General features: G+C 41.2%; 1 protein-coding gene across 3 annotated transcripts in view; it reads left to right on the top strand.

The window, feature by feature from the left end:
- Nucleotides 1–14,041, top strand: part of CSRNP3 (cysteine and serine rich nuclear protein 3) — a 159,925-nt gene that overhangs the window by 113,293 nt on the left and 32,591 nt on the right. For all 3 annotated transcript variants that reach the window (XM_077272792.1, XM_077272793.1, XM_077272794.1), the window contains exon 2: nucleotides 7,445–7,615. In XM_077272792.1, coding sequence (XP_077128907.1) covers nucleotides 7,468–7,615 — 148 coding nt within the window. In that variant the 5' untranslated portion in view covers nucleotides 7,445–7,467. The remainder of the gene's footprint in view (nucleotides 1–7,444; nucleotides 7,616–14,041) is intronic.

Below are 14,041 nucleotides of genomic sequence, written 5' to 3'. Positions count from 1 at the left end.
AGATGATAGCTTTGCTTTCTGAAATCATCACATTCTGTAGCAGGTTTTGGGACCCAGTACATACTAATATTTTTATATTTTTATTTTTTTTTTCACACATTTTCAACATTCTTCCAGCCATCTGTATGAAGTCTTGGTTCTTGCTTCAAAGTGCATGGGAAAGACATCAAAGGCATTCATGTTTTTGATGTGCCTGTCAATTTTTCGATGCTCTAGGATATATTTCTTTTATTTTTCTCACATCCAGAAGAGACCATATTTTTGGCTTTTCAATGACCATATAATTTTTGCGTAAAGGGGTATTCTAATCATATACTTTTAAAGGTGCTGGAATGGTATGGGTTCACCTGTGTTGCTGTCAATACATAAGACAGAAATCCAAAGATCAATTGCTGCCGTTTAATCGTCAACTTGTTTCAAACTTCTTCATCAGGACAAAACCACGGCAATCATACATTTTGTCCTGATGAAGTTTGAAACTTCGAAACGCATTGTCCAATAAACGGCAGCAATTGATCTTTGGATTCCGGTCTTCTTATCTATTGACAGTAACTCAGGTGAACCATACCATTCCAGCACCTTTTGATTCCTTCCTTGTGGGGCTGCTGCAGCCAGACTTTTTCAGTGGTTTTGTGCAGACAACCGTATCAGGTGAGCACGATGGTGCATATTCTCCTCAACACAGTCCAGATAAGATCATATTGCTCGTTTTGTTCCTTCTAGGTTTATTCCTTTTCTATAGACTCATAGAGCATATCCACAGGATGTACAATAAATGTCCAGTAGATGTAGGCCCACCTCCTAGGACTTGCACTTGGGGCCTCATTCAGAAGTCCGTAACGTCTCAACTGCGCTAAACCTGGTCAGACTTTCATCTTTCGCTCGTGTCAGTTTTTTTTTTTCGGTCAAATATGTGAAAAAAAGAAAAAATTACAAAACATCTCCTACCCTTTACAATGTTAATCACTGATTGTACAATGATTCTATCTGCGTGGTCTGTTTTTTTTTTTTTTTTTTGTTTTGTTTTTTGTTTTTCCCCTTCACTGACCCATAGAACTGTGGTATCAAAGGTCAAAATGATTCCATCAAAAACGTACATGGCTCCATGTTGTGTGGTGTCTTGTTTGTTCTTTCAGTTTGTACACCACAATTTTCCTTGAAGTGATTACCAATTGTGGTCTGTATACACTTTGTGTCACTTTATTCTGTATGCTTTATTTATACTTTTTTAATTGCCAGTAGGTAGTGTCATGTCTGTAAAAACCTCTGACTTGTGCACTTTATCAGCATTTTTAGAATAAATATTTTATTTGCTCAGGCCTTGTAAACTTTGAGGGTATGTGCACATGATCAGTAATCGCTGTGTGTTCAAAGCTGTGTACTTGTGCAGCCAGATGCTACAGCATAGTGGGTAGGATTTCAAGAAATCCCATGCCCACTATGCGTGCACCGATGCCTGCAGAGACGGGCATGTGGCGTGTCTTTCCAGACCGCAGCATGTCAATTTCTTTTGCGGAGACTAGGGTCTCTGCAAGGGAAATTTTACCCCATGCAATGAACTGACACGGTAAATCCACACGGTTCAATAAACACATGCTGATTCACCTGCATCCAATAGACAGCAGCGCTTTTGACGCAGTTAACATGCGTTGCGTCCAAAGCGTTGCCAGTTCCAGTTTTGGGCACGTAGCCTTATAAATCTTTGCATCTGGGTAAAAGAGCGGAGAAGATCACTCTTGGGACACGTTCAGTATTTGTAAGCTAAAACCTGGAGTGGGTGAAAAATACAGAAGTGGTGACGTGTTTCTATTATACTTTTCCTATGATTGTTCCACTACAGATTATTATTATTTTATTTTTTTTAAGCTTACAAATATTGAACGTGTGAACATGGCCTCTGTGTGGATCTTGGCTAGAACAGCAGTTGAAATCATCTACTAATGATATGTAGCCACATTGTTTTTGAAGCAGAAGACATTTCAGGAAAATGCCGGTGCTGCTTTTCTCTGAAGCGGCTTTCGAAGTCTGAAGCGATTGAAAGAAGTTACAAAGGACGGAAAATGTGCCCAAGTTATTTTTATATTACCATGTCGATATTCATTCTTCTTATTGTGGTGGTGTGTGTGTTTTTTTTTTTTTTTTTTTTTGCAGTTTCACGTGGGTTGCCAGGTGAATCTGAATTTCAAAAGACATATGCATATCCTTAGACAGAGTGAATTATGCTTACCATCCATCACTTCCAGCATGCCATCTAAGACAGGAGGAAGCTAAATAAGGCTTATTGCAAAGGTTGAACAGAAATTAGAGTTACTGCTGGTGTCCCACATTTTCAGATTATTTTTATTTATTATTCACTTTTATAGCACCATTTATTCAATGGCGCTTTACACGTGGAAGGGGCAATTATAGACAAGTACAATAAACATGAGAAAAACAAGGCACACACAGGTACAGGAGGAGGGAGGACCCTGCCCGTGAGGGCTCTGTCTGCAGGGGATGGGTAAGGATACACTAGGAGAGAGTAGAGCTAGTTGTGCGGCGGTTCAACAGACTAAGGATCACTGCAGGCTGTAGGCTTATCAGAAGAGGTGGATGTTCAGGTTCTTTTTGAAGGTTTCCGTGGTAGGCCGAGAGTCTGTGTTGAAGTAGAGTTCCAGAGTATGGGGGAAGTACGGGAGAAGTCTCATGTGGGAAGAACAGATAAAAGGGGAGTAGAGAAGGAGATCTTGAGAGGATCAAAGGTTGCATGTGGGTAAGTACCGGGAGACCATGTCACAGATGTATGGAGAAGACTGGTTGTGGATGGCTTTGTATGTCATAGTTAGGGTTTTGTACTGGAGCTTCTGGACAATAGGAAGCCAGTGAAGGGTTTGGCAGAGAGGGAAGGCTGGGGAATAACTGGGAGACAGGTGATTTATTTGGGCAGCAGAGTGTAGGATGGATTGGAGCGGTGCTAGAGGGGAGGCCAGAGAGTAGGAAGTTGCAGTAGTTGAGGTGGGAGATAAGGGTGTGCACTAGTGTGTTTGTGGTTTCATGGTCAAGGAATGCACTGATCCAGGAAATATCTTTTGAGTTTGACTCAGCAGGAGGAAGCAAGGGCTTGGATATGTGGCTTGAAAGAGAGGGCAGAGTCAGGGATCACACCGAGGCACCGGGCGTGTGGGACTGGGGAAAGTGAGCAGCCATTGACATTGATAGAGAGGTTTGGTGGAGGGGTAGAGTGAGATAAGGGAAAGATGATGAATTCTGTTTTGTCCATGTTCAGTTTTAGAAAGCGAGCAGAAAAGAAAGCTGAAGTAGCAGACAGACATTGTGGGATTTTGGTCAGTAAGGAAGTGAGGTCAGGTCCAGAGAGGGAGATCTGCGTGTCATCGGCATAGAGATAATACTGTAAACCGAGGGATTCTATGAGCTGTCTCAGGCCAAAGGTGTAGATGGAGAAGAGCAGGGGCCCTAGGACTGAGCCTTGGGGAAGACAAACAGGGGGCGAGGTGAGGAGGTGGTGTGGGAGAGGGAGACACTGAATGTTCGGTCTGTTGGATATGACAAGATCCAGTATAGGGCCAAGTCTGTGATGCCAAGAGATAAGAGAATCTGTAGCAAGAGGGAATGGTCGACCGTGTCAAAGACAGGTCCAGGAGAAGGAGGACAGAGTAGTGTCGCTTGCTCTTGGAGGTTAGTAGGTCATTGGTGACTTTAGTTAGGGCAGTTTCAGTTGTGATGCAGTCATAAGCTAGATTGTAAGCGGTCAAAGAGAGAGCAGGAAGAGAGGTGGGAGGACAGTTCAAGATGAACATGCTGTTCCAGTAGTTTTGAGGCATAAGGGAGAAGAGATATCAGGCGAGGGTGAGTGAGTTTGTGGAGTGGGGGTTGCGCACTAGGAAAGGAGAAAGAAGAGAATGTCAGTAGGTTGTGGTAAGACAGGGGGAGGGATGAGTTAGTAAGGGAACAGAGGCTGGTGAAGATGAGGTCCAGTGTGTGTGACCATCTTTGTGAGTGGCCGCAGAGGACCATTGAGTGAGGCCAAAAGAGGCAGTGAGTGATAAAAGTTTAGAGGCAGCTGAGGTGGAAGTGTCAATGGGGATGTTGAAGTCGCCCATGACAGTGGGGATATCAGAAGAGAGGAAATGAAGCCACCAGGTCATGAAGTGGTCGAGAAAGGTGGAGATGGCTAGTTCTGGGGGGCAGTAGATGAGAGCCGGTTGGAGGGGGAGTAGATGCGGACAGAGTGCACCTCAAATGAGGGGAGAGAATCAGAGGGGGTAGTGGAATTTGTGTAAAGGAGCAGGTGTTGGACAGGAGCAAGCCAACTCCTCCACCACGTTTGTTGCTGGGGTGGGGGACGTGTAGAGGATCATGGCAGGTGGTTAGAAATTAGTGTGGAGATGTGTTGAGGAGGGCCAGGATTTTGGGATATGTCACCAGCAATGAGGAGCAGCAGAGAGAGTGTTAGAAGGTGGGAGTAGGATAAGACATGGTGTGGCCGTGTGCATCTGGAGAAAAAGGCTTGAATGCGAAGGAACCGTTCAGAGGAGAAGGCGAGATGACTGGGGAGGATGGAGGGAGAAATCAGTACTTCCTTACTTGGTGGAGGGATTACAGGAGATTTGAAAAAAATAGAGTACTATGGGGGTGAAGGTAAAGAGAAAACGAAACATTGTAGTGGTTTTGATTCCTTTACCTTCCAGTCCAATTCAAAATATCAAAATTAAATATATATATATATATATATTTCTTGTGGGATTTGGATGTTTCACCCCCAGCAGTTCGCCCCCGGGTACATTTACTTCACCTGTGGGAAGATATACCATCACCCCAGAGAACCCCTTTAAGCAGCGTTGGTCCCTACTGACCAAATACCACAGGCGGCGTCACGAATAAACTTTATGCTTAAACTCCCTTTAAATACCTTTCCCTTTACTTGGGAGCCCAGGGCCACAGACCAGGTCGCAGCCACCGTGACGTCCCCTTCAAGTACCGGACCCAGTACCGAGTACCTCACTGCCCTAGCGGGCAACTCAACTTGGCATCACAAACAGGATGTACCCGGGGGTGAACTGCTGGGGGTGAAACAGCCTATAACCATTTCTTGCAGCCAAAGCTGGAATGCTGGTGAAACATTAATTTGCCCTTATGTCTTGTAATACCTAATAAAATAGTTTATAGGGCGGGGGATTTAACAAAAGATAAAAAAAACCTTGTCTCCCAAATTCATACAGGTGTATGTACCTCAGCAGGAGGTGAGTAGAGCCTATATATTCGTATATGTATGCCTGCAAGCTCCCCAGCACAAATGTCCTAATCCACAGGTGCGTCTGCTGTCACTTGCCCCGCTCACCTTTTGAAGCAGAAGTCTGATTTGCACTTCTTTTAATACAAAATAAATGTTATGGATCTTGTGTGGTGACGCAAAAAAAAATAACATCTGTGCTTTTAAGAGACAGCTATATCGGCTCTCTCAAATTTGGTGTTTTTCTAAGTATTGCCTTATCCAAAGATGTATCTTAGGCCAAGGTCACACTTACGAGTTCAATGTGAGAAACTCACACATCAAGTCCCGGCACTCGGGACCGAAGCGTGTGGCTGCATAGAAATACATGCAGCCACACACTCTGGTCCCGAGTGCCGGCGGCAGTGCCGAGACTTGATGCGAGAGACTCGCACGAGTTTCTCGCATTGAACTTGCAAGTGTGACCCCGACCTTAACCTAATTGTCTGCGGACGGTCAATGTATTTACTGAAAAATGAATTGATGAATTGCTACAATTTCAAAATATTTTTGCAACATACAGTTCTGTGCAAATGTCTTAAGTAGTTGTAGAAAATTTAAGAATGTATTACGGATTAGGGGTAACAGTTTACTTTGCTTTTTGTTAAATTAAAAAAAAAAAAAAAAAAAAGTGAAGAAAAGAAATCTAAATCCAGTCCAATATTTGGGGTCACTGCCTTTTGCCTTCAAAACTGCACCAATTCTTCTAAATGCTCTTACGCCTAGTTTTGAAGAAACTCTTCAGGGAAGTTGTGTAAAGCCGGGGTCCCATTAGCTTATGACATCCGATGATTCTCTCATACGAGGGCATTGCCTGTGATATGCTAATGACACTTGGCTCCTGTTCGCATGACCGGATGGGAGCACAGCTGCGGAGCAGATGGAGAAAGTAATTTCTACATCTCCTCCATTGTCTGCGTATATCCCACTGCACTCTGCTGATATCCGAGTGCAGTGCGATGTGTCACAGGCACCCATACATAAATATGGGTGCGTGTGATCCCATTCTCGGGTGCAGTTGCAGCATGCTTCGATTGGTTGCTCATGCCAAACTTACAAGGAACTTCAACCATGTTTCATTGTTTCCTGCACGCACTCATTATTGTGAATTTCTGTGAACAAACTGCCCTCTCTTACAGCAAAATATTTCACATTTTGACTCTAGTCCAGTGCACATGCTGCCATTTTTCTGCACCCCAGTTTCGTACATAGTAAGTGGTCAATTGGTAATGTTTCTAGGTCGTATTTCTCAGTGCTTTTTCAAAAGTGCTTAACACACATCTTGAAACGTAAATTAGCTTTGAAGTCTTTGCCTTGTACAGACCTTGCTGATATTGTAGAACTACGTTGTTTTGTTGTTGGGCTCAGTATCAAGGGGTATGAACTATGACACAAAACCATCTTCTATATCCTCCCCATTGTAGCAGCGTTCGGCTGTTTCTCACCCAGTTTTAAGCCACTGTTTCAGTTTGAGTATTTCAACCTCTGTATGAAAACGATGATCGTTATCACCTGGTTTGTATAATTGGTAATTGGTTATCGTATATGAATTTTTTTTTTTTTTTTCATCTAAATATTTTTATACTTTCCTTCATTTTTTTTGCATTCTGCCAGAGTCTGCCCTGCATATTGTGCCACCATTCATATCCTTAGTTTGCCCTAAGTACCAGTATTGGGGGGGGGGGGGGGGGGGGGAAACATTTGACCAGTAAAGAATTGTTCAAAAACAAATGCAAATAATTATTCTGAGACTCTTTAAAAAGAAAAAAAAAAATTAGGCAAAACAAGTCAATCTGGTTACTGAACCTGGCTGATCTACCAGGTTTCATCTGTCTCTTTTGATTGTTCATATTCTGATTTGCTGATGTCTGCGGGTGACCAGTAAGCCTCAGATCATGTGGACACCGGCATTCCTGTGTCAGCCATATAACCCTTTTATCTGTCATTTTATTATTGCCGTCTAATTAGTCTTTTCTAGTCTACATACCCTCATTACGTATGGACAATGCTTTAAGAAAAGGCATTGTGTTTTGCGAAGGTTTAAGTGTAGCTTCCTAGTCCAGATCTTGTCTGCTAAAAATTTCATCCTGCACATAATCCTAATTTAGTTGAAATATATGTAATTTTTTATTTTTAGTTGAGTAAATAATGTCATGTCAACTTCCTTCCCTTCAGGTGCATGTGACAGTGCCGCAGCTATGAGTGGCATTTTAAAGAGGAAGTTTGAAGAAGTTGATGGATCTTCACCTTGTTCTTCTGTCCAGGAGTCAGATGATGACATCTCCAGTTGTGAAAGCGGAGACAGCAGTGACAGCATCAACCCGTCCAATTCCAGTCACTTTACACGTATGTGTCAGGTTTTCACTTATTTATGTCACCAGTTTTGACAATGAGACAAACCTTTGTTTGGCAATTATGCAAAGGAGGCAAATAATTCTATTTTTTTATTTTTTATTTTTTTTTGAGCCTTGACTTGCCTATGCTGCATTCACACATGGTGTCGTGCGTCCTAGTGCTATCTGATGCGATTTTGTTTTTTTTCCAAACTGCATGCTACCCCGTAGTTTCAGTAATCCATACATGCTTCAAATTAAAAGGAAACCAGTTCCATGTCTCCAATCCATGAAACTTAGAATAACCAACAGTGTGGGAAAAGGTCAGCTCATCAACTTGGATCCTCCAGGTGCACGAAACTCCGTCCTGATCAAAAGTTTGCGCATACGATGGAAAAAAGTTTTGTTCCTGCTCTAGAATAAAATTCTAAAATGATTGATTTATTTCGACCTCAGATAAAGGTTGCGGTTGAAACAATTTTTTTTTTCCTCTTCTTGCTGTTCCACGCCTAGTGCCATGCTATTTTAGCATTTATCAAATAAAGCATTCTGGAATTTTATTCTGGAGCTGGAACAACTTTTTTTTTTTTTTTTCCATTTTGTATATACAAACTTAGAATAAGTATTTATTGTCATCTGTTTTGCAAATTCAGCTCTGCCATTAAAGTCAATGTGGATCTGTGTAAAACAGGAGGCAGACTTTGTACTTCAAATTTACATCTATTTTTAACTGATCCATTGCAAAGATTCAATGGGTATAAACGTAAATGAGTCAAAGTCCAGATCTGTCTATAATGGATCACATGGTCTTCCCATGTGAGCCATCAAAGACTCAATAGATGGCACAAAAAAGTTATCTTGTCTATTACCATGAAAAAGGAAAATAAAAATAGATAAAGCAATGTTTGTCATGTGGAAGCGTGAACTGATGGAAATGACTTTATTACTAGGTGAATGAAAAGACCTGGAACATGTTTGATGGGCATAATAGTTCATGGGTTACCCAGACTCCTCTATATGAGAGCCAGCAATATTTTATTGGAAAAATCTTTGACTTTAGTGTTATAATGTAAAATGGTTGAATAGGGGTGGCTCAGTGGTTAGCACTGCAGCCTTGCAGCGCTGGGGTCCTGGGTTCAAATCTCACCAAGGACAACATCTGCAAGGAGTTTGTATGTTCTCCCCATGTTTGCGTGGGCAGGGCCGGCCCGAACGTATAGGCGGCCGCCTAGGGCGCCGACCCTAAGGGGGCGCCAGAGAAAAAATAGAAAAAATTATAAAAAATCTTTTCAAAAGGCAAAAGGTGTATGGAGCGGAGCTGAATGTGTATGAGGTGTATGGAGCTGAGCCGTGTGTGTATGAGGTGTACGGAGCGGAGCCGTGTGTGTATGAGGTGTATGGAGCGGAGCTAAATGTGTACGAGGTGTACGGAGCGGAGCCGCGTGTGTACGAGGTGCATGGAGTGGAGCGCGTGTGTATGGAGCGCAGCCGCGTGTGTAGGAGTAGCTATGTGTGGCCATTATACGGTATGAAGTATCATGTGTGGCCAATATACAGTATGGAGCATCATGTGTGGCCATTATACAGTATGGAGCATCATGTGTGGCCATTATACAGTATGGAGCATCATGTGTGGCCATTATACAGTATGGAGCACTGTGTGGCCATATTTTTTTGTTTATAATTATTCTTTATGAAACCGTGTGATCAGCAGTGCTAAATGGGTGTGGTTGGGACGTGGATATGGGTGTGGCTAGTTATGAATGGGTGTGGTCAGAGGCGTGGCCTAAAATTTGCTGCGGCGCGCTTCGCAAACTTTGTCCCTCTTACCCATCTTCAAAAGTTGGGAGGTATGTTAAAAGTAGTAGGGGCGCAACAAAATAGTTTCGCCTAGGGCGCCGTAATCTCTCAGGCCGACCTGTGTGTGGGTTTTCTCCAGTTTCCTTCCACACTCCAAACACATACTGATAGGGAATTTAGAATGTGAGCCCCATCGGGGACAGTGCCAATAATGCCTGTAAAGCACTGTGGAATTAATGGCGCTATATAAATGAGTAAAATAAATTAAAAAAAAAAAAAAATTGTTATTTTTTAATTATATATATAGAGAGAGAGAGAGAGAGATTTTTTTTTTTTTTTTCTGCATCTGGGATGTATTCGAGACCTACATTATGTATTGTGGAGCAGGTATATGTCAAGCAGATATGTCTTTTTGCACACCAATCAGTTGCACTACCACTTTTCATCCTCCTGTCGTATAATTGTTGTAAGACTTGTACATTTTTAAGGTAAATAGGATATCTGGGACAATTGCCTAAGCACTAATAGTTAGATTGTTGTGCCTGGCGCCGTTTTTTTCTCTGGCACAGAGCGGTCACAGACTGCTCCTGCCGACGATTTAGCTGACTTTGCTGACGTCACGTCGATAGAGTGGCCTCTTCCCTTACGCTTTTGCTTTGTCCATAGGACATGACCGCCGATCTCATGCTGATTGACCACTGACTCTCTACTGCCTAACTGGGAGAGCCATCTGTCAATCGGCGTGACGTTGGCAGTCACACCCCAGAGCAGGGCAGAAAAAAAGAAAAGATGCCGTTGCTCTATAGACATCACATCAGCAGAGGCAGCTGAATCGCCGGCAGGAGCGGTCTGTGACCGCTCTATGCTGCCAAAAATTGATGTCGGGCACAGCAGGCAAGTAGGTAGCAAAACAACTACCTGCCTGTTAGTGCTTTAGGCACTTATTAATATATATTTTTACGTTTTTTGTGTTTTTTTCCCTTCACTCTTCTGTTTCTTTATGGCCACATCAAACTTAAGCTGTTGAGCTGAACTTTGCAAAATGTGGTCTATAGACACAAATTGGCACAGAAGCGTTCATAAAAAAAAAAAAGTATTAAAACTACCCATTAGAACAAGCACGCTGAATAATTCTCAGTAAACTTCTTCTGCAACAAGGAAACAAATAATGGAAAATATTTTGATAAAGCCCAATTGCAAAAAATAAAAAATAAACATTATGTACTCTCAAAGATAAATGCATCTAAGAGAAAAAAAAAAATTGCTATCCTTCTGATGCACACCACAAATCCACAGGAACGGAGTCTAGAAGCAGTCGGGAGTGACCATTCTGAAATGGGTGTATGTAGTATCCTCATAAGCCTTGTTATTTTCTGAATGCCAGTGAGAAGGACCACAGGATTACTAAAAGTGAACCAATGTTAATATAGATGCTTTGTACATTAAAAAGACTCCTCTCCACTCTGTAGAATTTTGTGTTTGTATATATTATGTAATATTCTAAATTACTAGTTATGACCCTTGTTGGTTGTAAAGCGCTTTTTTTTTTTTTTTTTTTTTTTCCCACTCCTACATGGATGAAGCCCAATACAAAGCAATATTTCTATAAATTGGAGCAAGGCAGTTCACCCTCTAAGGAGCTTAGTGGCAGCCTGCCAGTCACAAGGCAGCGCTTGGCATCAGCTACTGTTTGGCTCGTGCAGATCTAGTCTTAGTCTCTGCTTAATAAGCCAGCAGTTTCTTGGAGAAAAGCATCTCCATATGAGTATATAAAAATAGCTCGTCTTATCTGTCCAAAAAAAGTCTGTAATTTGTATTTAAAAAAAAAACAAAAAAAACAAACAAACATGGTTTCTGCAGGTTAGATTTTCTTTTTTTAAGGATTAGATTTATTGAGTTGCGGTGTTACTATTGTACACTGAAAATAACAAAACCCCTTATGCCGGTATTATAGAGCTGATCCTCCAAATGATTATTTATTTTTTGCTCTTGTCAACATATCCGTGCAGTCAGTAGTGGCTGTACTTAACGATTGCTGCTCTGGATGTCCATTATACCTGACATGTATAATTACAATATGTAGATTTCTATAATTGTGACAGGTGCGGACGTATCATGAAATGGAAAGATCTCCATGACATCCACAATTTGAGAAAATTTGAGCATGCACCATATATAGGGACCCTGTCAGATGTAAAATATATACGGTATATAATTTATTTATTTTTTTTAAAACATGCACGTTCAACAATGCATGCAGTTTTCGATTAAAAAAAAAAGCAAATAAACACCACTGATTTTCAAAATGACTGATTTAAAAAAAAAAAAGTCATTTTGAATTTTTTTTTTTCCAAAATCTAATCAATTAGGAATGAGTTAATCAATTTTAGTGAGTGCAAAACGTAGTTTTGTTTTAACATTTGTACTGTTCTATATAAATTCTGATCCTCCATTCTCTTTTGTCTTGACCAGAATGTCTCAAAACTGATTTCAGCCTGGCTGTGATGGATGGTGAAAATAGCCATAGTCTGACAGGTTTACTATAAAATACAACAGAAATTAGAGCTGGCGTAGCTGTCAGTTAGTAGAATGTTTATGGCCCAAGATGCTCTCAAATTAATTAGGAAGTGTGTGTGTGTTTGGTTATCCCCCATAGCCAACATCTAGCTTTTGGGTCTGGGTAGATCTAAAATAATAATAATCTAAAGTGTGATTATATATATATATATATATATATATATATATATATATATATATATATATATATATATATATATATATATATATATATATATTACATATATATTACATACTAGACAGTGGCCCGATTCTAACGCATCGGGTATTCTAGAATATGCATGTCCCCGTAGTATATGGACAATGATGATTCCAGAATTCGCGGCAGACTGTGCCCGTCGCTGATTGGTCGAGGCAACCTTTATGACATCATCGTCGCCATGGCAACCATTATGACATCTACGTCGATACTGTGCCCGTCGCTGATTGGTCGAGTCCTGGCGGCCTCGACAATCAGAGACGCGGGATTTCCATTATGACATCATCGTCGCCATGGCAACCATTATGACATCTACGTCGATACTGTGCCCGTCGCTGATTGGTCGAGTCCTGGCGGCCTCGACCAATCAGAGACGCGGGATTTCCAAGACAGACAGACAGACAGAAAAACCCTTAGACAATTATATATATATATATATATTCTCTCATCTCTCTGCATTTTGGGGCTTCAAGTCAAATGCCATTGCTTTTTCTTCAAAAATAACTCTACATAAAACCAAGCCAATCATTTGAAACGGTTTCCATTTTGCCAGGCTGCTAATTACCTCCGCCTCTATCGCTTCTGTGTGGCTCTTGAAGGGTGTCTTTATGTTGTCTGAACAAGAGGGGGGAAAAAATGTTAATTGGGTCTATTAATGAAACCGTTTTATGCATATCATGCAGGAACAATTATTCTTTCCAGTCAACTGCACTGGTCGTGGGATTCCTTCTTTGACCCTATTATATTGTCTCATGATTTTTTTTTTTTCTCTTGTCCTGCCTCCTGCAGTCATCCAGTCACCCATGTGAAACAAGAGGCTTAAAAATGGATGAATGCTTTATTGCCTCCAGCTGTTCTGTGAATAGCACATTGCGAACAATAAAAACAAACTGTTTACATTTCGACTTGTATTAGAAAAAGGGAAGTTATTTTACGTCGGGATTAGCTAAATCTAAGTTGCCAAATGAAATATTGGTTTTAGTATTTTTTTTCCTAACCTGCATTTGCCTTAATGGGGTGGGAGGGTTAAATTGAATCCTCTTAATGTCTCATAACCACAGAGGTCATGGCGGAAAATCCAAATAGCCTAACTGCATAGGGTTTGAAAAAAAAAAAAAATGTTCTGACCCTGTCACACACAATGTATTGGTAAAGTTATCATTTGCACTCAAAGGAATTGACCCTTTTTTGAAATGTAATTTAAATGTTTAAAAGGGAGGGGAAAAAAAGCCCCTTTAGGGTACGTGCACATGATGGGAGCATTTTACTCAATGCTTTTACATCAGAAAACTTATGTAAAAAGCTATGAAAACTCATAACATTTTTGCAAAACATGGAGTTCGTCAAACACTTTGGATCATTTTCATGCAAATTCTGCAGTAACGCATTTCTGACAAGGCGCATGCCATTAAGGAGATGAGTTAAATTAATTCGGGCATCGCACCCCAGTGAGCTCTTTGACAGGACTGGCGTGAGAAACGCTAGTTTTAATGAATCAACACCCCCCCCCCCCCCCCCCCCCGATGGGTCCATTCTCAAATTTGCCAGAAAAAGCACTAACTAAATGCTGAAAAAATAAGTAAAAAATCAGGACAGCAAGAGGCCACCATGGTCACAAAGAGGAAAACTTACCAGAAGAAGTAGAATTTATACTGTATTGCTACTTCTCCTGGTAAAGTTTCCTTTTCATGGCCATGGTCTCATGATGTAGAAGTTCGCTAGGGTTAAAACCTCATTCTTGTTTCATTGACGAGACTTGTAGATGCCATTGTGCCACAAAGTGAAGAATGGAGAGCTGAGCACTGGTGGAAGTAAGTAGGAAAGCAATGTATAATTTTAATATTGGAGGTAGCTTTCACATGC

This window comes from Ranitomeya variabilis, chromosome 7 (assembly GCF_051348905.1).
Source record: "Ranitomeya variabilis isolate aRanVar5 chromosome 7, aRanVar5.hap1, whole genome shotgun sequence".
NCBI classification, from domain to species: Eukaryota; Metazoa; Chordata; class Amphibia; order Anura; family Dendrobatidae; genus Ranitomeya; species Ranitomeya variabilis.
This window is presented reverse-complemented; position numbering and strand designations above follow the sequence as displayed.